At 45.1% G+C, this 25,992-nt stretch overlaps 1 protein-coding gene across 5 annotated transcripts in view; it reads left to right on the forward strand.

The window, feature by feature from the left end:
- The first annotated feature begins 415 nt into the window (after positions 1 to 415).
- Positions 416 to 25,992, forward strand: part of CROCC (ciliary rootlet coiled-coil, rootletin) — a 644,212-nt gene continuing 618,635 nt past the window's right edge. For 4 of the 5 annotated variants that reach the window (XM_069611116.1, XM_069611117.1, XM_069611118.1 and 1 more), the window contains exon 1: positions 416 to 568. In XM_069611116.1, coding sequence (XP_069467217.1) covers positions 449 to 568 — 120 coding nt within the window. In that variant the 5' untranslated portion in view covers positions 416 to 448. The remainder of the gene's footprint in view (positions 569 to 25,992) is intronic. The other variant, XM_069611121.1, reaches the window with a different exon arrangement.

The raw sequence follows: 25,992 nt of genomic DNA on the forward strand, positions 1-25,992 counted from the left end.
CACGCAGAGTAGCATACTTTACCGTATACATTACAGTCATCTTGGTAATAGACATATCTATTACTCGTCATCCCCATTTGTTTATATGCAAGATGTGGAGTCGATAGTATGTCTAGCGCAGGGTGTGGGGGTGTGTGTACATTCCGGTGCCTAAATCCTTCCAGGAAGCTTCTGTTTTAAAATGAAACCTCCCTGGGGGGACTGCGCGGGGCTGGGAGCGTTGCTAATGAGCTTAGTCGTCCTGCATCTGAATGGCTTCCAGGGTGGATTATTGTAAAGGGGAGGAAGGCGGGGCCAGGAAGCAAGCGTCCCTAGCTGGTTGCCAGGAAGAAGACAAGGTGTTAACTGCAATCCTGTGGAAGTGACCTCCCCGCGCAGAAGTGACCTAACCTGACTGACAGAAGTCGCCGGCGGTTTGTGAGTGTGTGTTTACATTTGCGCGTGTGCAATGCACACAGAAGCCGCAGAGTGCACACAACCCAGCACTATAGAAACCCCAGTTTACAACACTAGCCCTGCGGAGCTCGGCATTGCAACCGCCCAAGATGCCAGAGTATGCTGCGGGCAGGTGAGTGGCACACTCACAGTTGTGTAATCTGTGGTCAATGAGGACAAGCGAGTGCATGATCACTGCAGGCAGGTAAGTGCATGGTCCCCATGGACAGGGGAGAGAGCAGTGGAGGCAGTGAGTGCATGATGAATCTATGGGCAGGGGGTGGGGGTGGTGGTGGTGGTCGGTGTGAGCACACGCGCCTTGATTGCTTGTGGGCAGCGGGCACCTAGCACTGCAAGCAGCAGGTGCACAATCCCTGCTGGGGGATGAGAAAGAGATGTGGGCAGTGAGTGTATGCAGAGCCACGGGGTTGAGTGGCTGTGTCTTTCTGTGTGTCTATGCATGACCACCGTGTGCGCTGATTCAGTGGCCATTATGGGCAGTGAGTGAGCAACTGTTGGATGTAAGTTCATGATTACGGTGGCCAGTATTACGGCGTCAGGGCCTTTCAGCTTTTTCAAATGAAAGGGGCCTCGAGGCTCAGGAAGTTCCCCAGCAACTTCCCCCATATTGCCAGTCAGCAGTCTATTAACAAAGCAATATATTCCTTTATATATTACGTACTTATGGGGCTTATAGTATGCGCTTTGCAGCGCCCGCCTTACAAGCTGAGTTTGCTGGAGCTCGCCCTGCCACCACTTCCATTGGGGAAGCAGGAGCGTTATCACCTCCCTTGTTGCCTTTCAACACTGGTTCCTCAAATGTCAGCCACGTGCTTACAAAGGATCAGTAGCCTGGATTCATAGCTATTCAGGGGGAATTCAGTGTTTCATCTCCCTGCTGGCTTGCCTTGCCGTCTTGTGATAACTGGCGGCTATTAACCTCATCTTTATCGCCATTATTTATTTATTTATTTGTTTGTTTTTTGTGTTTAACAAAATTCATTGTTTTTACAAAGACGGCTATTTTCTGTGTTCACTTTTTCTCGCTTTCTTTACTTTTTCTTTGTCTTGTTCCATTTCTGTTCTCCTGCTATTCTTGTTTATCTTTTTCATTCTGTGTTTCAGCTTCAATTTTTCATAGGGCAATTATTACCTCCATTATGATGTATGCCCCCCCAGGGGTGCCTCAGACTTCTTCCCGCTCTAAGAAAGAGGGGTAAGCGCAAACATCAGGTTGAAATGGGCCCCCAACCTTCTTCAGCTGGGCCTGCAAGCATATGTTCAGGGGTGCAATTAAGATGGCATTTCAGGGTGGCTAACACTTCAAATGGTGGTGGAGGCTACCTTCAAAGACTGCGTGTGCGCCACAAACTTTCATGAGCGTTCTCTCCCAGTGAATGTTAGTGGGAACTAATGTGAAGTTATCAGCAAATGGTCCAATGTAATGCAGGTGCGACCACTGACATTGCCTGTAAACATGTTATTTATGTTTTCCTTTATAAAGAGCGCTAAACCCGGAGGAATCAAGGCGCTGTTACAGTACTAGTTAGACACAAGCAGAGTTAAAAGTCATATGGGATAAACCGAGCATGTTAGAATTTGAGGACAAAATGCACATTTGTGTTACCACTTGCCAGCACGGTAATGACGTGCTGTAGATGTGCTGTGTGGTTGACTTTGCCAGCTGCTTGCTGGTTTTGCAAAACCAGCTGCATTGGCACACAATCTCGTTTAAACTGTAGTAGTGATACCGGTGAGTGTCTTTGCGGTGCCAGAAGGGAGGCCGTGCAACTGATCACATATTGCAGGCCCTGAATTTGTTCCATGGGGAAGTGCAACCTGACAGAGCAAGATTTGGCCTAACACCTCCTAATGCAGAATAAGAAAGCATGGCAACTGGAGAAATAATGTTTTGCATGGATGTCACCAATTGGGACGTTTCCAAAGTAAAAAAGGTGGTCGCCGGTTGTTCTTGGCTGGTTTGCTGGGCAAGGCATTGTAGCAACACTTGTGTACGAGCGCGATACAAATAAAATATCATATCATAACCATCACTTTGAAAGAATTCCACCGTACACCCTAACCTATAAGACATCTCGACACACCACTCCAGCTCCGAAGTAACACAGGCTCACACAATGTTATGGTATAGCATGCACCACTGAAATGTGCATGGTTTCCAGGCGCTCAATGCAATGTAAAACACCTAAAGATCAATGAGTCTAAACAGAATTAACTTAAATACCTCACTAACCCACCACTCATATCAACACAACTTTCTACACTCTCCTTGAGCATCGCTACCAGACACAACGGACAACCACACAAACAAGTTACCTTAGCAATCAGTAACACACAATAACCACTGCTCCAGACAGCTCAAATAGTATCCGCTATGTACGCACTTCAGAGAGCCCAATTGTTTCAGATCTGCACACAACATTGCAACCTTGCCCTACTCTCTCTGCTCCTACTTTAGTCCCCTACTCCTCTTGAAGATCCTGAAATGCCAGGAAATCATGAAAAGGGCAGAAGATGTGCTATACAAGACCTAGCAACATAGCATAACAGGGCATTGCAAAGAGTTTAACTCCATCTCCTGCGGCACAGAACTCTGGCCAGCCGAAGCAACACTGGGGACTGGCAGAAACAAGGGAGGACATTAATGTTGGTGCTGCTGCAATTTACTACATTCAAATCTCTGCTGCTGTGACGGGCTGATGCGTCTATAAACTACTTTGTCAAATCAAGTGTTATGGAACAGATGGAAGGCAAGTACTACAACGATGAAATTCTAGGTGACTGTTTCAGCGCCCACCAACAGAGAAGCATGGGGGACACCATTTTGTCCCTAAAAACATTAAATGTGCCCCACTGTAATTGATGAGTTTATTTTGGCTTAATCAATATTAAAGACTACATTTTTTGATGTTATGGCACAATGGGCCTCATGAAAAGTACATCCTCCAAAATACCACCAAATTGATTTAGTTACCACCACTTGGTCCTGTGGATTTACCACAGGATTACAAGCGGTGGTAGGCGTTGTAAATCCCCATTCTCTGGAGTCCATAGGACTCCATTGGGGATTTTGGCAGAATTACGAGCAGTGGAATTACAAGTATGCTGGAGGTACATCCTCCACTTTTCCGCCATTTCACTATTAATTGAAGAATATTAAGGCAAGCAGATCACCTCCACACCCCCCGCCCATTCTTAATTGTGTTTTGGGTGAGTTACTTACCTGGGATTTCTCTGGGTTTGGTGCACAGGAAAGCCAGCCAGGTTCCAGGGCCCGCTCTGGTGGGAACACCAGTGTCTGGTCCTGATACTTCGGCCAAAGGCAGGCACTGGCTTCCCCTCTCTTTTTGGCTCCCCTCAGCTCCAAGCTTCCCCAATGGCTTTCCTCTCAGGCAAGGTTAAATATCCATTCAGATTTTTCAATAGTGGCACCCAGATCATTTTTAGGCAGCCGTCCTGGCAAGGTTACATTAATCCACCTTCCTTCAGCTTTTCCCCTAGATGATTTTTGGCAAGCGTCCCTGGAAGATTTGAGCTTCTGTCTCCGGAGGTTATTTTTTTTTCAGGCAGCTCCCCTGATGACCAAATTCTGCTGTCCTCCTCCTCTCTTGGATAGAGCAAGTGCTTTTTAGCCACACCTCCAATTATTACAGTGCGGAGGTGCCATTCAATTTGTGCTAACATTCGCATTGGAGGATCATTCTCCCTTCCACCTCCCAAGACCCAACCCCTCCCTGCAGATAGGCTAGGGAAGTTCTGTGATTGAAGAGAAGTGGAGAGACACCCGCCACCTATCAATTGCCTTTTTTTAACATGACAGTTTTTTCCTCAAAAAGTTGCTACATGGCAGATTTGAGTAACTTACTGATAAATCCCATGATTTATAGATATTAATGTTTCATTTCAGCACACCATAGCACAGGTACTCAGGGTTTTCTGTCCTTTCTTCAAAAAGTATAATAGTTAGGAATATGAAATTTAATATCCAGATACATAATTTAACACTTTCGAGGGAGCGGAAAACACTTTCTTTATTTAGAACATGAGTCCCAAAAATCACATGTAAATGAAATTTGTTGCACCACAGTTGCCTTGAAATTAGCTTTAAAATGACACCGGAATGAACTTGGTGTAACTTATCGCTGATGAAAAAAATCACCAGTTATGATAGTCCATTTAAACTAATGGGAAATCTTCAACATGTATGCACATCTTAACTACCATTTTTCTATATAGATATAATTTCTCTAGAAATGCTCCCCAAAGCTGTGCAGCCTCATTTATGGTTCAGCCTGCAATAAAGCAACGAGCCTTTCTTCTCTTGCTTCTCTTGACAGTTGATGGGCTGAGGAGATTCTTATCATCCAACACATAGCCTCTGACATCAGAAGGCCTGCTGGCATCTCCCATGTTGTCCCTGTAATCTTAAATTGACCTCAATTTTGATCTAATACTGTGCATTTTCAAGCCTTTTCACCCACCCAGGGCTGGGTCTGTGATGATCTGGCCCTGTCGTAAATACTTGGTGTTCATCAGTTTCACATAGATCTCCCATTTAGATAAGGAGCCAGGCAGGCACTTGAGATCTGCCCAACAACAAGAAACGTGTCTGTGTTCAAGGATATTCACATGTGGCATCTGAAACAAAATAGCCTTTTCAATTGTGTCCTTCTTTTATCAGTGCTGCATCTTACTTATTTAAGCAGTTTGCATCTTTCTGTTATGGTTCAATGCCGTTTTTACTAGAATGTTCATTGCTTCTTTCCTGCAGCACTTTTTATTAGTGTGGCAAACTGAAAGTGAAAAGGCTGCTTTTCATTTTGATCACTCACAAATGCATTTGCAGGATGTCAGTTTTTGTACTGAAAAGTGTGTGTTAGTCTCCTGAAATGCAAGATTGTAACATAGTTTTGTATTTCTCAAGCAAGGCCCACTTTGTGCTCTGAGCTGTCATAATGCACCGTATTTTCATGTGTGGCAGTTTCAATGAAAATGCTGTGTTTATCTCCCAGCCAGCAATGTCCCTTTCCAATCTGCAATCTGATTATACTTTTCAGCCCAGACTGCAGAAAGACACACACTTTCCTACACCATTCCTTGTGTCATCTTCAGCAAGACACATATGTTCACTCACCAGGACCTTTCGCTGTGTTAAGATTTGTCTGGCATGTATATGTCAGTGTCTCTTTTCCCATTTGAACAATGTATTTGTATTTGCATTTTATATAGCATTTTCATCCAAAACGCTTTACAAGAGGAACCAACAATATACAGCAGGCATTACATAACAATTGAATTAAACCAGAAAGCAGTACAAAAACAATTTACATTATGGAAGGGGAAGAAGAGGAGGGAGGGGTCAAGGAGAGAGAAGAGATAAAGGCTGGGAGGAAGGGAGAGAGACCAAGTATGAGAGGAGGTAGAAGGAGTAAGGAGAAGGAAAGAATAGAGGAGGGTGAGAAACGTACAGGAAATTAGGAAAGAGAGAGTGGAGAGAAAGGAGAGAGAGAAAGGTGGAGGGAAGTAGGAAAGGAAAAGGAGGGTTTGGGGAGAATACTAAAGGATGTAGGAGAAAGCAAAGGGTTTTAAGGAGGTGAATGAAAGAGATAGGATTTTAGGGAGGTACAAAAGTAAGTAAAAGAGGAAGGCAGTTCCAGTGAAAGGGGCAAGGAGTTGAATAGAGGGGAAGCGAGAAGGGGCACAGGGTGGAGGTGGAGAGGAGAGTAGGAAGAGGTTGGAAGAGCAGAGAGAACGAGCAGGAGTGTAGAAAGTGAGGAGGGAGGAAAGGTGGGGGGGGCAAGACCATGGAGGGATTTAAATACGAGACAGAGGAAAATGAATTTGAGCTGAGAGTGAAATGGGAGCCAGCCTAGAGAGGAGAGAGAATAGGAGATGGAGTCATGGGGAGAGAGAAGGCAGAGGGAGCGGATGGCAGAGTTGTAGATTTCAAATCAGAGTCCTAACCCGGCCTTTCAGTTATGTCATTCTGGCAGTCAGTAAACCCCACATAGTAGACGACTATAAATTCCAGCATGCAAAGCCCTTTTTTTGCATGTCATTCTAGGAGACATCATGCATATAAACTAAGCTTTAAAATGTATCTTTTTTTTGTGGTTCACTTTCGTGCTCTGGGCTTTCTTGGCCCAATGTGGAGCTACAACCAAAAAAGTGAGGTTGGAAGGTTTTTAATTAATCTGAACCACTGGCACTGCTCTGGGCAACCTCCCACACCACCGTTTTCTAGCAGAAGGGATGTGACCTAGCAGTGGGGCCACGACTGATTTGCATACGGTGTTTTCACTTCTGTACTGGCTTGGCAGGCTAAAAAAGGATGGTCTGGAGGGTTGCCGACAGCGGTGGCTGTGTTTAAGATTAATTTGAAACTTTCCAGTCATCAACCTTTGGTTTTGCTTATGTCACCCCGAGTGGGACGGGTATGCCCAGACGTGGGTCCCGTGCCTGCTGGGCCTAGAGACCCAAGCTACTCCTCACTGATGATGCCCAATGAGGCCGAAATATGTCTGGGGATGCCTGTGCTCTCGTGCAGAAGGGATATGACCTAGCAGTTCAGGCTGGACTGCCCCTTTTGGGGTAGGACCAAGACTTATTTGCATATGTCTTTACCCGTCTTTAGTGGCTCGGCAGGCGAAAAACGATGGTCTGGAGGGTTACCCAGAGCTGTGCCCATGATTAAGATTAATTGTAAACCTTCCAGTCATCACCTTTTTGGTTTTGCCAATGATGAGCCAGGGCATATAACTTCCTTGTGCACATTCTAGAGAGACCTTTCAACAGAAGCATTTCATGTTATAGGCAGCCATAACTCTCAGATTCCCCTATGAAGTCAGACACTTGAGGGCTGCTATGAAGGTGCGCTGCCTTGTGCCCCCTCTTACCTTCCCAATCTCTATCCCTCCATGCAATCGTGGCATTCCAATTTTTTAACGAAGACCTGACTTCTTGCCATAATTACCTTACATGTTTTTATCTGTTGCACTCCAAAGTTTGGGTAGTTTTTGTTCGAAATTAACTACCAGTGACTCACTTTAATTGTCTTGCTAGCAGACAGATATTTTGTAGGTGATTGCAGCTGTATGGGGGTTTTAGCTGGGCATGTCCCATTACAGTTTTAAAAGAAAAGTGCTGCTGATAACAAAAGTTGCTACATAATTAATTGCCAGGCATTGTTAATGTACTGGCTGGCTCCCCAGCTCCATGCACCTTGTATCACCTGTGTCCTGCCCTGTTAATGAACGCTCTGGAGGTGAGAGAGGTCATGTCAGCTATGGCCCAGAATGTCGGGTTGGAGGCAGTGGCTGACGGCCAATCAGTACAGTCATGTTTTTGCTGTGGATGACTGGATATAATGATATGGATTTCAGCGAGCTTTGGTGCCATTATATTGTCTGAGAGTCTTTCAGTTAAATTAAGAATCTCAGAGTGGTAGAAATTCATGGAAATCCCCTGCCATTCCAGCAGAGTTGGTAGCATGATATGAGACCGAGTGATGGCCTGTACGTTTCGGGCCGGGGTTGGGGGGTCAGGGGTAGAAGTTAGGGAGGCTCGTTAATCAAGCTCCATTGAGCCCTTAACGTGCGCTATTTAGAATCTAAGGTCACATAAGTGTTTTGTAAAAGCATCAAATTCATCTTTTGGTAGCAAGGCTGAATGCTAAGGCTGTACTTTGTAGGAGGTGTTTGGGCAGACAGGGGCTACAGGATAGCACATGGTGAAATCTCAAGAGGTGAATATTTTCGCAGATGATTATAACACTATACCTTTTTAGTCATAAAAAAAGATATCACAATAATAGTTCAGCAACACTATGGGTAATATACCACGTGACTAGAAACGCTGTAACCTTTTGAAACTTCTTAAAACAATAGCAAAAGCAGGTGTGCAATGTAAAGTACAGGAGTGCCTTCCTTCTGTGTTCTGCTCAAGCAGACCTGCTGATCATTTCTGTCCCAGAGCTTTACAGGCACCACAGATAGGACTATAGGCTCTAGCTGAGCCGAATATAAGAATGTTTAGTCCAGTCGCATCTATGTGATCACTGCGCCGCCCGTAACTACACCGACGAAAATGTTGATGCCAATTACGGCAGGGCACAGTAATCAAATAGATCACTTTACCCACATCCCCCACCCTGCATGCCCATACCCGACCCCACTTACCTTCACGGTGGTACATGTCTGTGTGCGCCACCGACTCCCTGCTATCACCCCCGCTATCCTTGCCTCGTCGGTTCCTCCCACTTGCGTGGGTCAGAGCTGACGATGCAGGTGCTTTTTTTTTTACTTTCTTGTCACCCACTTACCACAATGGAATTCGGGGGACACCCCTAACCCAAGTTACTGCCCCAAGGAGAGCGGGGGACACCCCCGCAATCCCTGCTCTGCTTTGGAGCAGTAATGGGAGTCAGTATTTGGTGCGCCCCTAAAGTGACTGCGGGGGGCACAAATGAGGGCGACTTTATGGTATATTACCGTCCAGTCTAAGCTCAGACTACTCCCACAGTGGGCCGGCTTGCTACCGTGCCAGGACGGCGTGAACATTGCATTATGGTTTATATAGCGCAAACCTAGCTAAGAAACAATGAAGTGGTGTACACGCAATTTAGGGTTAATCAGTTGGTGAAAGGAGAGGTTATACTGGCTGCAAAATTCCATATGGACGGGATGGTATGTACTTAGGAGTAACATGTCCTATGGGTATATTCACTGAAGAGCAGGGTCTTGAGTTCCTTCCTGAGCTGTGCGAGCGTTTGGGAGACGCACACTGAGAGACAAGGAATGAAAATGCCAGCTGTGTACTCACCTCATCTGATGGACTTGGAGGCCATTCTGCAATGGGTTCAAAATGAGCCACACAAAAAGGGGCACCGTACATGGGCTGCTCAGAAAGCTTGTGATGGTTTCCTCGAGGACACTAACAGTTCTTAACACTATGGAACCTAACGTTTACAGTCAAATGGACCTGCAGCATTTCCTCAGACATTAGTGGACAATGATGCATAAGAGGGGCTTGTAGGGACTGCCAGAGAGCGCCAGGATCTACCTAGCACCAGATATTAAACTACTGGGCAGTGTGCAGGCCGCAGGACTAGTTTCTTCACCATGAAGACAGCATCTACCGTGACTCCATCTTGGAAGACCACACTTTGGGCAACATCCATGTTGAGAGACACTTTCCCACAAGACGCTACATTAAATACTGGTGCTAAACAGTGTGAATGAGTGTGTGCTCTGAAGGGAAAGACTTAGCACTGACAGGCACAGACTCTGTGTTCGTGAAGTGGCTTCCATAAAACAGCTCTTAATGAAGGTGCCAGGGGGGCATAATGTGTATCCAGAGAAGAAAACAAATGTCCCAGTATCACCAGGGGGTGCCCTCGTTGGTGGAGGCGATGGAAGGGTAACACTAGTCTGGACTGCAGCAAGTGTACAGGCAGCAGTGTCTCCTTGGGGGCGGATAGGGTGAGTTCATGTGGATAGTGTGAGGGCTCATAAATGAAAGCTGGACACAAAGTTGTCATGTTTTTGGTTAAAGACTTTTAGTAAATGAAATGGGCTGGGAAAATACCTTTGACCCTGCTCTAAGAGGAGTTTCCCTAACTAAAACCAAAAACTAAGGAACTGTATGTGTCAGGATGTCAGAAATCAAAAGCCTCCTTGTTCTATCCTGACCCTCACACTATAAACAAAATAAAGTGAACAGGGAAATGACTTTAACCTGATACTTGCAAAATGTGTTCATAAATAAAAATAGAACAACTTCAACGTAAATGTTCTCCAAGATGACAAGACCTTGGCTCCAGAGGGGGCATCCCTTCCCCTGGATTCTTTACTGGTATCACACATGTCTCTTGGACTAACAGTTCCTTGTGTCTTTCTTGGCCCACAACAATCCTGTTACGTATAACGCTGCTTAGGCCTCTAAATCCTTCATTTAAAAAAGTATGTTCTTTTTTCAACAAAAACAGTCTTGTGTTTTCCTTTCTCACAGGCTTGCAATTTGCCTGGTATACTCCACTGGCAGAACTCTGTATGCACTTCCAATGGCTTGGTATACTCTCCTGCCAGGACATCTCTTGTTGTGCTTTCAACTGCCTGGTATATTCTTGTCAGGACTTTCTCATGTATTCTAGTTCCTCTTTACAGCAAAGTAGCATATACCATTCTTGGATTGGTATGTCTACTTGTCTCACTTAAGCATTCCCCACATTTGCATTCCTTTCTTATTGGGGTTCGGTTTGGCACTTTTCCTCTTCACTTCACAAATAATCTTCTTGTTATATCACTTTCTGTAACTTCACAATGTTAACATTATCTTTGGTGCGGATTACCAAAACACCCTGGGGCCCCACTCTGCACTGGCATATTCACCGGCTCTGTGTAGCGTCTCTGGTCTTGCTCGCGCTTATACAGCATTCCTTTGCTGCTTGTTCTCCAGTCTGGGTGCCTCTGACGTCTCTCCAGCTTCTATCACGGCTCCGCTCCTGCATGCTGGCTTCTATTCAGCTCCCAGTAAGGACAACCCGGCATCTCCCAAGCAAGTCTTTCTCGCGCCATGTTTCTTTCCTTTGCTGCTGGCGAGCTCCTTCTCTCCACCACACCGGCTCGTGCCTCCAGTTTCTGCTCACCGGCACACGCCTCCAGTTTCTGCACAGCAGCTTGTGCCTCCAGCTTTACCACACCGGCTCGAGCCTCTGTCCGCCATCAATGGAGATGCCACGTCTTCTCCCGAGCTGCTTCCCTTTCTAGTTTGGTTACCATTTTTAAAGGTCCAGTGTACAGGAGTTTTCAAGCAACAACTAGCATGCTCATTATGCTTGTTGCTCTGTATCAATTAATTTACCCTCCTTGTCTCACTACTTAGGTGGTTGTGTGAATGGAAGTCCACTGATATTAACTGCTGATTTCGATGGTTTTAGGGAATTGAAGTCCATTGATGATTTTTGATGCATAGTACTTTGAGGGTTTTTCTCAATGCTTTCACATGGAAGATCAGTTCTACACGAAGGAAAACTAGAACCAAAAGATTTTATTTTATTTTTTAGTTTTTACTCTTCAGGTTATGGATGGGAGTTTGGCCTAAAGGGTGTTGGGAAAAGGTTTCTTTACTTTTCCTATAGGGGGAACAGATGCATGGCAATAGGCCATTAGGGTATTGAGGAACAGGAGGTCTTCCTCATGGGAAAATGGGCGATACCGTGCCTTATCCAATTAAGCTATGACATCTCCCCGGTGGCTATCTGCTCCCTCATGTAGCCGCTCCCAGGGTCAGGAACAAGTAGTGGCTGCCGTCCCATGGCCACATGGGAGGAGGCTACTGCTGGGGAATCTGTGATGACTCCATTGGATTCATCACAATAGTTCCTGTGGGTTAATAGTACAATCTTATGTTCCAGGAATACGACCTTAAGCCATATAAAAACAGAATGTATTAATATAATTGGAGGCCGAGCCTTGCGTATTAAGTCAGGGTGCAGGTAGATCATCGCTGAAAGATGGACCATCTCATACTTAAAGCAAAGCACAGACGAGCGGCTCAAAACTACAAGAGTGCGTTCCTTTAAAAGTGCGAAATTAAGTAGGATTAGTTTGTACTCTTGAGAGGCAGACCGCCATGTTTTGGGGATCCCTTTTGCAAGAAGAGAGGTAACAGGGGTTTCTCACTACATCCCCCATGGGGCCAGCTCTGAAATGCTCTCTTGTTGGACATTTCATCTTCTCCCCATTTGTCAAGGCAGCGGAGGCATTGCTTTTCGCGTGCGTGTATGCGTGCGTGCGTGTCCATCTGTGTGTATGTTAATGTTAAAGGTATTTATATCGGACACTGTCACCAACGCAGTTGATCTCCAGGTTCTCAGGCGGATCAGTAACAAGAGGGCGGGGGGGTTAGGTTAGTCGGGTGAAGAGGGAGAGTGAGAAGAGTGGTGTGCTGTTGGCAGATTCAGTTTGGTTTTCACCATGCGCTGAGCTTTGGTGTAAGTATTGAAACAGAACGAGGCCTTGTGTGTTGTTGATGCAGTTTGTGTCATTTGTTGTTGTTGCAATGTGGTAGAGTGTGTGCGGTTTGCTGGGCGAGAGATGGTTGTGTGAGTTTTCTGGTGGATTAGGTAAGCCGAGATTTGAAGTTGGGTTAGTGGGTTGTATGTCCTGGTTTTAGCCGATCTTGTTATATTTAAGTGGAATTCCGGTGGGTATGCTTAGTAGCTGGTTACGTTTCTTGGTCATCTGGCCGTTAGATTAGATGTCACTGTGCGTTCCTGGTTATAGAGTATGGATCTTGGGTTGGTAGGCTGGTTATGTCTAGTATTCCCCTTATGGTGTTGGCGCTATGGATTGGCTGCCCCCTATATTCCTTCGCTGTATATATTGATGGTGGTCTTCTGGGCTTGGGCCTAATTTGGGCTAGGGTACTATTGGTGAATTGTCTTTGATCTTCCGTCTTGGTCTAACATTATATTAGGTTAGTGTCGCCCTGTTATAGCGAACTCTCAATTTCTGGTTTGATATATCGTATAATGTCTTCCTTGGATTCTCTATGTAGTTGATAGATTGTTGGGGTCCGGCATCGGTGTCTTCACTCATCATTGTAACTAGGTATGTGTGTGCCCCTGTGGGCATTCTTCTAGTTATGCAGTGAAGAGCCACGATTTAAGCAGTTTTGTGAACAGTAGGTGGTTTCTTGTGTTGCATATATTCTTCAGTAAGTCGTATGTAACGAGTACTCTGGTTAATATTTATTTATTTATTACATTTGGTTATACGCCCAAACCCTTGGGTATCATGGCGTAGTTTACAAGATTGCTTAGAAACTTAGTATTTACATATTCTCAGCTTGGCATACATACAGTGTTATGTTCGGTTACAAGGTGATTTAGGATTTCGAATTGCAAGTGTAATAATTGCAGTCAACAGTTGAACGGTAACATGGTGGTACAATGTTACAATTTTACAGTCAAGTATTTACAGTACTTGTTGAGTGCTGTAATAGTGGTCTCGTGGTTATTTAGAATTTATTGAAGAGCCAGGTTTGGAGGATTTTCTTAAATTTTTGCAGGGAGGGCTCATTACAGATATTGGCTGGTAGTGAGTTCCAAATTCTGGTGGCTGCTACTGGGAACCTGGAATTACCTGTTCTTGCATTCTTGAAATGAGGGATTGCATAGGTGAGTGTCTGAGTTAGATCTCCATATTCTAGTTGTGGTTTTGCGTGTTAGACATTGATTAAAGTAGCTGGGTGCAATGCCAGATTCACATGTATGTGCTATGGTGAGGGTTGTATGTAGTATCCTAGCTTGAATGGGCAGCCAATGGGCCTCTCTCCTATATTGTGAGATATGTTCTCTCTTTTTTTATGCCCAGCGCTGCTCTGAGTGCTTTGTTCTGGAGTAGTTGCATTTTGTTTATGTTTTTTTTGTATGTCCCTATAAGGAGAATGTTGCAGTAGTCGATCCTAGCCAGGATGAGGGCTCTGGCAATCATGATGCAGTTTTGGGGCGTGAGGAAGGGTCTACTTAAGGCTATGAGTTTGGCTGTGTATGCTGTTGATGAGGAGAGTGCGCCAATGTGTTTGCACAGGGTGAGGCTGGAATCCAAGTAAACCCCTAGTGTTTTGACTTGGTTGGAGATGTTGATTGGGGTGCCATCAATGACTATGGCAGAATATTGCGGGTGAAGTTTACTTAGTCTATCTGGGGATCCTACTATCAAGATCTCTGTTTTTTCTCCATTGAGGCAGAGACTGTTGGTCCCCATCCAGTTCTGGATGATGGAGTACATTTTGTTGACAGCAATGGTATCTTACTCGAGGTTTTTTTATTTTTTTATTTAACATTTTTAAAGCGCTCACACAGCCCACAGGCATCGAGGCGCTCTTACAAGAATTGTTACACCCAGAGGTTTCTAAGCGTGGACCCGGGGATCGAACCTTTGTTGCTTCATGTCGTCTTGCTTCCAAGGCGCGCACATTGCTGCTGAGCTATTCTCCCGGGATTGCCTGAGATGGGAATGAGTATTTGTGTATCGTCAGCGAAGTTAGTGTATATTACTCCCATAGCATCTAGTGCTGCAAACAGTGGGACTGGTATTGGGTCTGCTAATACCATCATATTACTGTCCATTTAATTTAGGGTGACCAGACATCGCGGTTTTGCCGGGACCGTCCAGGAATTAGGCTTTCTATTCCCCCATCCCAAGAGTTTTTTTAATTTAAAAACCATATCCTGTTTTTGGGAAACGTATGTTGCCCACTGCAGAAATGCAACAATTTAAGCTGACATTTTAAATAATAAACAGCTTAATTCCCCACCTTCCCATTATAACCTTTGTCAGACACTGCAGGGTAGCCTCGAACCACCACCCCTTTTTGTAATAGCCATATGTATTTACTGACTGCTCCACAGCGATTGGTTAATGAATACTGTATCAAACTTTTAATGTTTGATTCCCCGGGGTGGGGTTGAATGGGCTTAGGGTTCTAGTCCTGCTTTTATATTTTCAGCCCATCCCTGTTTTTTTTATTTTCAAAATCCGGTCACCCTAATTTAGTTTTCTATCTTTTCTCATCATCCTGCGTAATATAAATGTTTCAAACAAATAAAACTAAACAAATATTTCAAAATAAGAAAATTGTTTGCGTGTTTCGCACTCACAGCCTCGTTTACTCAAAGTACAGGCAAAGCTGTAAATTCAGACTAACAAATCAGACAACATAATGTTGACGTTTGAAGGTGAGAGGAGGGATGTGAGGTTTTGGATCGCCTCCCAGGCCTACTACCTCACAAATATAACACAAAGGGATTTTATTTTAATTGATTTATTTATTTTTTACATTTGGAAAGTGCCCAAACCCTGAGGCACCAGGGCGCTGTTGCGAGACCAGTTACATGATACAATCTTAGCTAACTAAATAGTACAGATTAGCCTCCAACTAGTACAGATTAGCCTCGAACCCCCAACCTTTTTGGTGAATTGTCTACTCTGGGATGGCTATGATTGAATTATTAATCAAAACTTTTTTATGCCAGTACATTTGACACAGTTAAAGCAAATATAGCCCAGCATATTTAATCAAACTTGTACTATTCGCTTGTTTGAATATATTTAAGGTTTTAATCCATGTTTCAATTGTTTTATAAATCAAAAATGTATGCAGTGCATCAGAAATATGCCAAAAAATTGATATAAAGAAATAAAGGACATGTATAATAATTAATCAAATTTGAAAGACAGTATACATTAGCAGGGACCTAATCCAGCAAGTAATAGTACATACTTGAACAGCCGCCGCATCAGCTGGATTTAGCTAATTAAAAACATAAATGTTACATGCAAAGTGTATAGACGGCTCCAGAGCGTTTTAACTGCAATGTGTCTAATCTTATTTATATTTGATGATGTTGGAAAACAAATTTAACAGCAATATATCTGGCCTTTTTGTATTTGGTCGTACCCCCTTACAAGCTGATGGGGGCGGGGGGGGGGTCAGACCTAGGTTTTCGACTGTTCCCCCCATGCTCCCTCCTCTTTCCTTAGATGTACATCAAGACTGCCCCCCTCTCCCCCCTCCCCCCATATCAGCAATCGTGATATCTCACAAAAAGATCCTCAGTGCCTCGAGGGCGTGTACATGGCATTGTGGTGCTATCCTATTGCCACGGGACATAAGTGTATACCAAGGTTGTCCAACATACGGCTCGCGGGCCACAATGCGGCCCTCCAAGCCATTTCATGTGGCCCGCGAGGCTGTACAGACAACATTGAACAAATAAAGAAATACACTGGGCCGTGGTGGAGGACTGTTACTGCCTCTGGTGCCCCCTAAAAGGGGCGGGGGGGGGTGGGGCACCAGAGGCAGTAACAGGCCACGGCCGGTTTATTTATTTATTTGTTCAATGTGTGACGGGTCCGTGGACCCGATTAATTTATTTATTTCTGCAATGTTGGGCGGACCCAACATTGCAGAAATAAATTAATTAATCGGGTCCACGGACCCGGCAAACATTGAACAAATAAATAAATAAACCAGGCCGTGGCGGAGGACTGTTACTGCCTCTGCCACGGCCCGGCTTATTTATTTATTTGTTCAAAGTTTGTTGGGTTCGTGGACCCGATTAATTTATTTATTTCTGCATAAATAAATTAATCGGGTCCACGGACCCGACAAACATTGAACAAATAAATAAATAAACCAGCCCGTGGTCTGTAACTGCCTCTGGTGCCCCCAGCACCAGAGGTAGTTACAGGCCACGGCCCAGTTTCAGGGGCGCAGAGTATGCGGGTGCTCCGGCCCCCCAGGCCGGAGAGAAGAGACGCAGTATGGATGGTCCTTTGTTCCATCCATACTGTGTCTCTCTCTGGCGGCCGGGTAAAAGCCAGGTAAAAAACAATGTTTAAAAATGGTGGGACGGATGCAAAGCAAGATGCTCTTGTTTTGCATCTGTCCCTCAATTTCTAAAAATCGTTTTGGTTCGGGTATACTTCTACATCTGTGTGCATGGATGTAGAAGTACACCCAACCCAAAACGATTTTTAGAAATGGAGTCACAGATGCAAAGCAAGTCTGTCCCTCAATTTCTAAAAATCGTTTTGGGTTGGATGTATTTGTACATCTGTGCACCCCGCTTGGCAAGAGTGGTGCACAGATGTAGAAGTACACCCAACCCAAAACGATTTTTAGAAATGGAGGCACAGATGCAAAGCAAGTCTGTCCCCCAATTTCAAAAAAATCATTTTGGGGTGTGTGTATTTGTACATCTGTGCACCGCTCTTGGCAAGAGGGGTGCACGGATGTAGAGGTACACCCAACCCAAAACGATTTTTAGAAATGGAGGCACAGATGCAAAGAAAGTCTGTCCCTCAATTTCTAAAAATCGTTTTGGGTTGGATGTATTTGTACATCTGTGCACCCCGATTGGCAAGAGGGGTGCACAGATGTAGAAGTAACCCAACCCAAAACGATTTTTAGAAATGGAGGCACAGATGCAAAGCAAGTCTGTCCCCCAATTTCTAAAAAATCGTTTTGGGTTGGGTGTATTTGTACATCTGTGTACCCCTCTGTGCACCCCTCTTGGTAAGATGGGTGCACAGATGTAGAGGTATAATGTACCCAGCGGGATCGAACCTGTGTTGCTCCTGAGCTATCCTCCCGAGACTCCGAAGATCTGAAGTACATTTAATGATACAGAACCAGAACTATTGAGCAAGTCTAACATCATCTTCATCATCATCAGAATAAATCAACACTGTTGTGGTTATACAAGAGCTAATATATTTAAAGGGATGGAATTACTCCGAATGTAGCAGCACTATTCAATAACCCAAAGTGCTTAAGCATAGTTAATGTGAAAATATGACACTTCTCACCATTGGGACAGTACTGCCTTGGACAGAGTTTCAAAGTGAAGAAGTGAGCAAGTGATCCGGGGTATGCAGCCCACACACACGCATGGCATTCCCATGCACCCACTTGCGCGAATTGCACCAAATTAGTGAGATTGTGCTCCAAGGCACACGCACAGTCTTTGCTCTGAGGTTTGACACACTCACAGGATGGGATGGCATTTCGTTCTCCTATCCTAGTTGTGTTGCTCTGCCTTTTGAGGGCTACTACAACCTGGATGATTATAGAGGAGTGGAGTAGGGGCAGTATTGGCCTACTGGGATGCAACTGGAAGGCTTAAACCTCCTTCTTACTTGCCTTTAGTACATGCAATACATGCTAGCCAATGTTTCCACTGTTCTGCACCCCCCTAGCACCAAGTTGGCGACTACGTGCAAATGCGGTCATATAAGTGCTGGTTATGTCACTTCCTATATTTGGGCACCACCCGGGAAATTCATAAGTTGGCTCCCCTGCCCGATTTATTTATTCAATGTTTGTCGGGCCCGTGGACACGATTAATTCATTGATTTCTGCAATGTTGGGTCCGACCAATAAACCGGGCCGTGGCGGAGGACTTTTACTGCCTCAGGTGCCCCCTGGAATTGGATTATGCTTCTTTCATTACCACAGAAGTAATGAATGTGTATTACAGAGATAAGCTGGCATATGTATTGGGCACACTGCACATGCTCAGGCAGTATCAATCATGCCTTGTAGAGGACAATGCTGGCCTAAATTGGGAACAGCCAGCACAGACATGTTGCTACAGAGGCATATTTTGGGCACAACCAACATGCCAATGTGTTACATCAGTGACAGTGCCGTCTTACACTGTGGACACATTGATCATTAAAATGTGTTGTGTTCTACAATGTTCTTGTCTGCTGTTAGTGACATGGAATGTACATGTTCCCCTTTAGAACTGATTGCAAACGTATGGCTTTTTGGTCACTTTTCCTGCTGTAAAATGCACAATTTCAGCCCCATATTTGGAAAAAAAATCTTGGGGGGGGGGGAGACCCCCCCCCAAACCCTCCCTATATTGTTATAGCTCCCTCGCTACGCTCGGTCGCCCCCACTATTTCCAAGAAATCTCAACACATACACACTGGAAGAAATCACAAGAAACTAACCTTTCATCACTGCCCCCGACACCAAAAGCTATCTTTGGGACTGCATGGCTATGCCTTTGATGCTATTGTGTGAAAGGTCACACACCATCGCTTTTGAATATACTACTTTGGGTGAGGGTGTTCACTTTTGGCTCGCCGGCCCTCCGGGTGACAAAAAGTGAATGCTTCGGCCCCACATTCAAAAAGGTTGGACAAGCCTGGTGTATACGAACATTTTCAAACTAAAAACCATACCGGACTAATCCAAGAGGTTTTATGGCCAGACCCTGCCCCCTTGTGGAAACAGGCAAACATATCGGCTAATTTCCGTGGAGACATGACCGATAGGTTATTTATAACGCGTTTAAATCCCAGAGGTTTCTAAGGGCGGTCCCGGAGATCGAACCTGTGGTGCTCCGTGTCATCTTGCTTCCAAGGCGAGCACGTTAACCCTGAGCTCCTACCGAGACATCTTGTTCCCAGCGAAGCAAGGTGGATAGACAGGGTGCAGGGAACAGGCACTGCTTATACTGATGATGAGAGTCACCGGAGCCAGGCCTGGCATGGAGCAGGAGGTAGGAATGAGGGCCAGAAAAGAAGAGAGTGGGCAGACTGTTAGGGGCATGAGGAACTATATAGTGGGCTGTTTCCAGCGTTGCAAAGAGTGCATGAAAATACTGGTTGGCAGTGCCTCGAGCACTGATTTTAGTTTAGCTGGTGCGGTGAGAGGTCAGATTCAAAAGCAGGATTTTTAATGACTACCTGTGGACAGTATACACAAGAGACAGCAAAATGCATCCCGCACTGTCTCATTGCAGCCGGACGCAGCCAGAAGACAGCATGTAGGTGCTGTACAACCCCTCGCACCTCCCAAAAAAAACAGCACTGGACCAAGGGAGTAAATCACTTTGGTGCAGAGTCTTAAAAAAAAATCATGCCAGTTTTTGCAAAAGTAACCTGCACATATTTGGAGGTCTATGCAGTGCAAATTATGCATTGGCCAGCCCCCTTGCATAAAGTATGAGAGGCACCAGCTTGAGTGCTGGCAGTGTAAGAGCCTTTCATAAATGCCTCTTTAATACCTATAAACAAGCTAGAACTGTTGGCGTTGCCGGTGCTTATTGTTAACAGGACTTTGGTGCAATGAAGAGATGCAATGACCCACACACTGTTTTAAATCAAGTGACTGAAGGCACATTTGTTTAAGACATTTGTATTACACCTGTAGCCATTTACAGCTGTAATTAAGCCACACACTCTTACCAGATTGCTTTTAAATACCACTGGAAGGCCGAACAGAGCACAATGTTTGATGATACTGCATGATGGAGTTAGCTCAAAGCGATACCACAGGTGTGTGTTCAAAGCAGGAGGGGGCAGGTAGCGGGTGGAATGGCCATAGGAATTAGCATGGCCATGGGAGTCTATAGGTGGGTAAAAAGCCAAACTCTCCTACGCTGTGTTCCCCTCCCCACCTCTAACCTTCTTCCTAGCTGTACTTCAATGCAATCGTTTTTGTTTGTAGGTGGCACTACCACTCAATAGCCACTCAATAGTCAAAACTAAAAAAGAAATGAAAGGATCGAAAATTATCCTCCCGAGAATTGATCAATGCTTTTTTTCCCTGCGGGTTTGTGATTTTGGGATCCACTTTAAAATGCACAAACCAGCCACTACCCTTCCCTGCTTTCTACAGTTGCACATAGGGCAGTGGCACAGTCTCGGGAGGCTATCTCAGGGGCAACGAGCTCGACGTGGAAGCAAGACAACACAGAGCAACAGAGCAACGCAGGTTCGATCCCGGTCTGCGCTCAGAAACCTCTGGGTATTAATCACGTTATAAATAAACAATTACAATTACAATCAGAGGCAGCTATTGGTGCTGGAGGGCAGAAACTGCTGAAGGAGCACCAAGATTCTAAATGATTCACTGTCAGTCATCGCTGGTGAATATTTTCTGTGAAATATTTCCCCAAATAAGTGCAAACGACCACGCCTAGAGAGGAAGTCAAACTAATTAAGGGGGATTTAGAGGGGATTCGCCAGAGAATTTTTTACAAAAAATTATGCATTGAAATGGTCCATTTTACAGCACAATTATTTAGAAAAATTCGATAAAATTCCATACAATTTAAAATGGATTCATTCTCTCGGGCAACATAAAAAATCCACTGAATTCCATGTCACCAACAGTACACAGAATCACTTTACAACATTTTCATGAGACCGTGGCAACAATCGTTCTACGCCAGAAATGGTCATTGTGGGATCAGCTTCATGCAAGTGATTTGCAATGTGTCTATGACAGTAATGGTCATTGTAAATCACTTGCATGAAGCTGCAGCCCTCTCCCCAAGAACATATTCTTTTAGTAATGTGTTGCAACGGTGCATTTCACAGCACAATGCTGGAGGAAAATGTGGTTTGTTGTCTAGGGTAACGCATAAAAAAATCTGGTAAATGCCATGTCATCAATAGGAAATAGGAGCATTTTGCAACATGTTTTCGCTTGGCTGAAATGTGTGTTACAATATCAATTTCATTAATCGCCATTGTAAATTAGTTGCATCAAACTGAGCCAACAATCTATGTGAGCATGGTCACAGTAAATCACTTTCATGAAGCAGAGTCCAGAACCTACTTATGCCAGTATGGTCACAATAAATCTTTTTTTTTTTAGTAAAGCTGAGCCCACAAATTACACACATGTGACTGACTCCCCTCTGCTTCCGTTCAAACACATACATGTTCTGTGTTCATGCTCATACGCATACTCAGAAACCCACAAACTCAGTTGGGCATGCATGCACCCACCGACAATGGCATATATACATACATGCACAGACTCACTCAAAACTCTTATGCTCACACCCAGCAAACATTACATTCAAACATACATGGCAGCACGCACATATTACAAAGGCTGACCTAGATCTTCTGCTCACGGTCAGTGCTAATCTTCTCTTCCTGCAGGCGGCTGCACAGCAGGTGCCTTCATGGGGGCCAGGCAGGAGACTGGAAATTAATTCAGGAAGCACAGTGTGCCACAGAAGGACTTGAACACGCAGGGCACGCTGGGTGTTTCCTGACCATCTTGGTCGGTTGCTAAGTATCATGGGGGCGGGGCATGCTGTGCCTCCCATTTGCATTCTTATTTATTGTTATTTTTTTAAAGTTAAATATATCTAATGGGCAAATTCTAGCCCTGCTGAAGCCACGGTGGCACACCGGCACTGAATAGCAGCAAGTGGCGCAGGAGACCCCCTGCTCTTGCTCCGCCACTTGCTTAGGGGGTGGGGGAAGGAGGGAGTTCATCTGAATGAGGTGCATATTCAGATGCCCTTTGTGAATAGGTAGGAGCTATTTTAGTACTAGTGAAGGGTTGCGCCAGTGCATCCCATCACTTGTGCCAAAGTTGTTTTTGTGGCTTAGGCCCTCTGAGTACATGAACATCCTGGATGATGGGTTTCACCTGCAGTAAATCTCTCTGTAAGGGAGAGAGGGTAGATTACTTGGGTGTCCCAAGCTATCCTGTTTTTTGTTGAGGATATGCATCACAAGCCCGAAGGGGTCTAAGTGCCGAGTCTATACAGGGGATCCTACGAGGGGCAATTAAAATAAGAAAGTCTTAAATTTCTTCCTCAATGAAATCCTATGTGCAGTGTGAGCAGTTCACCCAGTACTGGTCTTTTTGCGTTGCTTGCTGATGCTAATAGTTTTGTGTTTACCTTTTTAACATTGACACTGCAAGTTCCAGAATACAAAGTAAAATCCGGCCATTGATGAGCCAGTCACGTGACCACTCGAGAGCGTTTATTACATGCTCACTGGACCACTGAGTTCCTGACTATCTTCTATTAATGTGACATCAAGCAGAAGTCCACGCCTCTGTCAGGCTCGGATTGGTCTATTGGGCAATAGGGCGATTCCCGAAACAAAAAAAGCAAACTTCTAGTGTGGGACAGTTTTTTGGTCAAAGTGGGCAACCTTTTTGGCATATATGGGGTACTTTGATAAGTTATTTACTTCACCATCTGGCTAGTAGTTTTGACCCACACTACTGAATAAATATTCTAGAAAATGCACAATTTGCAGTACATTTGATCAAAAACCTCCCTCTTGGTTACCAAACAGTCTGTCAAAAAACGGAATGAATTGCCATTTTCAACTGTGGGACACTTTTTCATTGGTTCCCGAGCCAATTGTATTCCCCAGTGCGACTTTGCTCTCTGTAAACATTTACATAGAGCTCCATTCAGCTACACAACTCTCCAGTGTGTGTGTGTGTCGGGGCGGCGGTGAGGGGGGAGTGATATTCTTATGTCGTTTTGTGGGTATCTCCTTTGTACACATGAAACGAGATCCCGCCTGTGTGGCGCCACATGGAGTGGAAGGAAATGTGTCCGCGGCAGGATCACACGTTTTCTCTTTTAAATGTGTGGTTTCTCTGCCCCGGAAGTACTGCTATTTCGAGCGTACAGGTGTCACTGCCATAGATGCAGTGAATGGAAATGGCTCCGGGTCGGCACACAGGCCAGGCAGGCCGCGTTTGGGAAGTGATTCGCACCAGTGTGTTTTTTGTTCTGCCTGGTTAGGGGTTGTTTTGAATTAACTTCGTTCTTGTGTCGCACAGAAGGATTTAATGTTGAAATATATTGTTTCTATCACATGCACAGATGGGTGCATTTACCTCTCGTGTTCCCCTGGCATGGATTCAGGTCTCTCTCCCTTTGCCCCTGTGCATGAGATGGATATTTCCCCATGTGCCCGTGTCGCGGATGCATGCCTTGCTTCTCTTTCCTTGTGCATGACTTGCCCATATGCATGAATGAGTGCCTCGCCCGCCTGTCACTGTGCATAATATGCATATCACCCCATGGGGTGCATAGCTCTCCCCAATGTTGCGGCGAAGGACCCCAAGGCAAAGGGCGGCTCCTACAGTGGCGGCTCCAAGATGTGTCTGAAGGTGTCCGCAGGGGACGCCAAGGAAGCCAGCAGCCAACAGACACCAACAAAAAACCGTGAGTGTGGCATGGGTGGGGAGTAGAGCAATCACTCTACTCCAGAAAACCCTGCCACTCTATCTTACCTACCAATAACATAGTGTGCCATAATACTAGCATGTCCACTCTTAGATTGAATTGTGATTGTTAGCATGTCCACTCTTAGGCGGAATTGTGAATGTTAGCATGTCCACTCTTAGATAGAAGCGCCAAATCTAGACAGACATGTGATTGTTAGCATATACCACACTTAGATAGAATTTCAGAAATGTGATTCTTAGCATATGCCACACTTAGATGGAATTTCAGAAATGTGATTGTTGGCATATGCCACACTTGGATGGAATTCTCAAGCTTAGTCTGCGCTAAATCTAGACGGAAATTTGATTGCTGGCATATGCCACACTTAGATGGAATTCTCAAGCTTAGCCCGCTTCGCATCTAGATAGAAATATGATTGTTAGCATATGCCACACATATGGAATTTCACAAAAGTGATTGTTAGCATATGCCACACTTAGATGGAATTCTCAAGCATAGTTTGCGCCAAATCTAGGCAGAAATGTGATTGTTGGCATGTGCCACACTTAGACGGAATTCTCAAGCTTAGCCCGCATTGCATCTTGATAGAAATATGATCGTTAGCAAACACCACACCTAGATGGAATCTCAGAAATGTGATTGTTAGCATATGTGATTCTTAGCATGCACCACACTTAGAATTATGAACCTAGCTTGCGCGTCATCTAGATAGAAATGTGACTGTTAGCATGTACCGGACCTAGATGGAATCCCACAATTGCAAGGACAGCAATGCCAACTAACCAACCAACTAACAATTCCATCCCTCTGCATACACCTCTCAAACTATAACCAAACACAACCACAAGCCTTAAACGCAGCAATCCACAGAAACTTCACAACAATGCAACAACAAAACAAACCACACATAGACTTGCACAACAGCACACGACGACTACGGACCATAAAACACCCCAAGTCCAGCCGACGGACCCACCGGGCTGAGGCTGCCAACAGCACATCACTGCTCTCTTGCACTTTCCAGCTTATTCCCACTAACCCGCCCCCTCTCTTCCCCTTTTTCATAGCCGCCAGAGCGCCAGGGGACTCCTTCAGTGGTGATAGTGCGCGGTACAAATGTCCTTTAACATTAACGTTAACATTAACTATGTTTCCCGTCTCCCCTCTGTGCACTGGTGCTTGGAATGCACAGTTCTCCTGCTTGAACCTCTGCCTGGCATGCACACCTGCCATGGGGGCCCCTGCTCATGGGAAGCAGATGTGCAGTGTATGACCGCATGCCACTGTGAAAGGGATGCACCTATCTCACGTGTTCCCATGTGTGTGGGATGCATATCCCCCACCTTGGGCTCCAGAAGGCCTATCATGCCTGCCTGTGCCCATGCATTCGAAACAATTTCCCCCTGAATGCACCTGCACATGGGATGCATATATTGACTGCATGCCCTACACCTGGGATGCACCCAAGGGATGCACACATCTCCTGTGTTTCCATGTGCATGACATGCATATCCCCCACCTTGTGCCCCAGAAGGCCTATCATGCCTGCGTGTGGCCATGCATGGGAAACAGATTTCCCCCGAATGCACCTGCACATGGGATGCATATCACGACTGCATGCCCTGTATATTGGATGCTCTATGCAAGGGATGCACACATCGCTTGTGTTCCTATGTCCACGGGATGCATAACCCCACCATATGCCATGAACTGTCTATCGTAGCAGTGTGTGCCCATGTATGGGAGGCAGGTATCCCTGGTAAGCTCAAGTACATGGGACCTCTTGAGTCGCCTAATGCTCATGCATGTTAGATTCCTGTCTTTTCCATGCGCCTCTCTCTGTGTACGTGCAGCAGCTCTCTTCCGTTTCTCTGTGCATTGGTGAATATATCATATATACTTTCAACTATTATATCACCACTACACTATCTGTATTTTCACCGTTTTTCAATCTTTTTTAAAATCCAGACTACTCCTAGAGT

Source organism: Ambystoma mexicanum, chromosome 8, assembly GCF_040938575.1.
Source record: "Ambystoma mexicanum isolate Mex_15411 chromosome 8, UKY_AmexF1_1, whole genome shotgun sequence".
Classification (NCBI taxonomy): Eukaryota; Metazoa; Chordata; class Amphibia; order Caudata; family Ambystomatidae; genus Ambystoma; species Ambystoma mexicanum.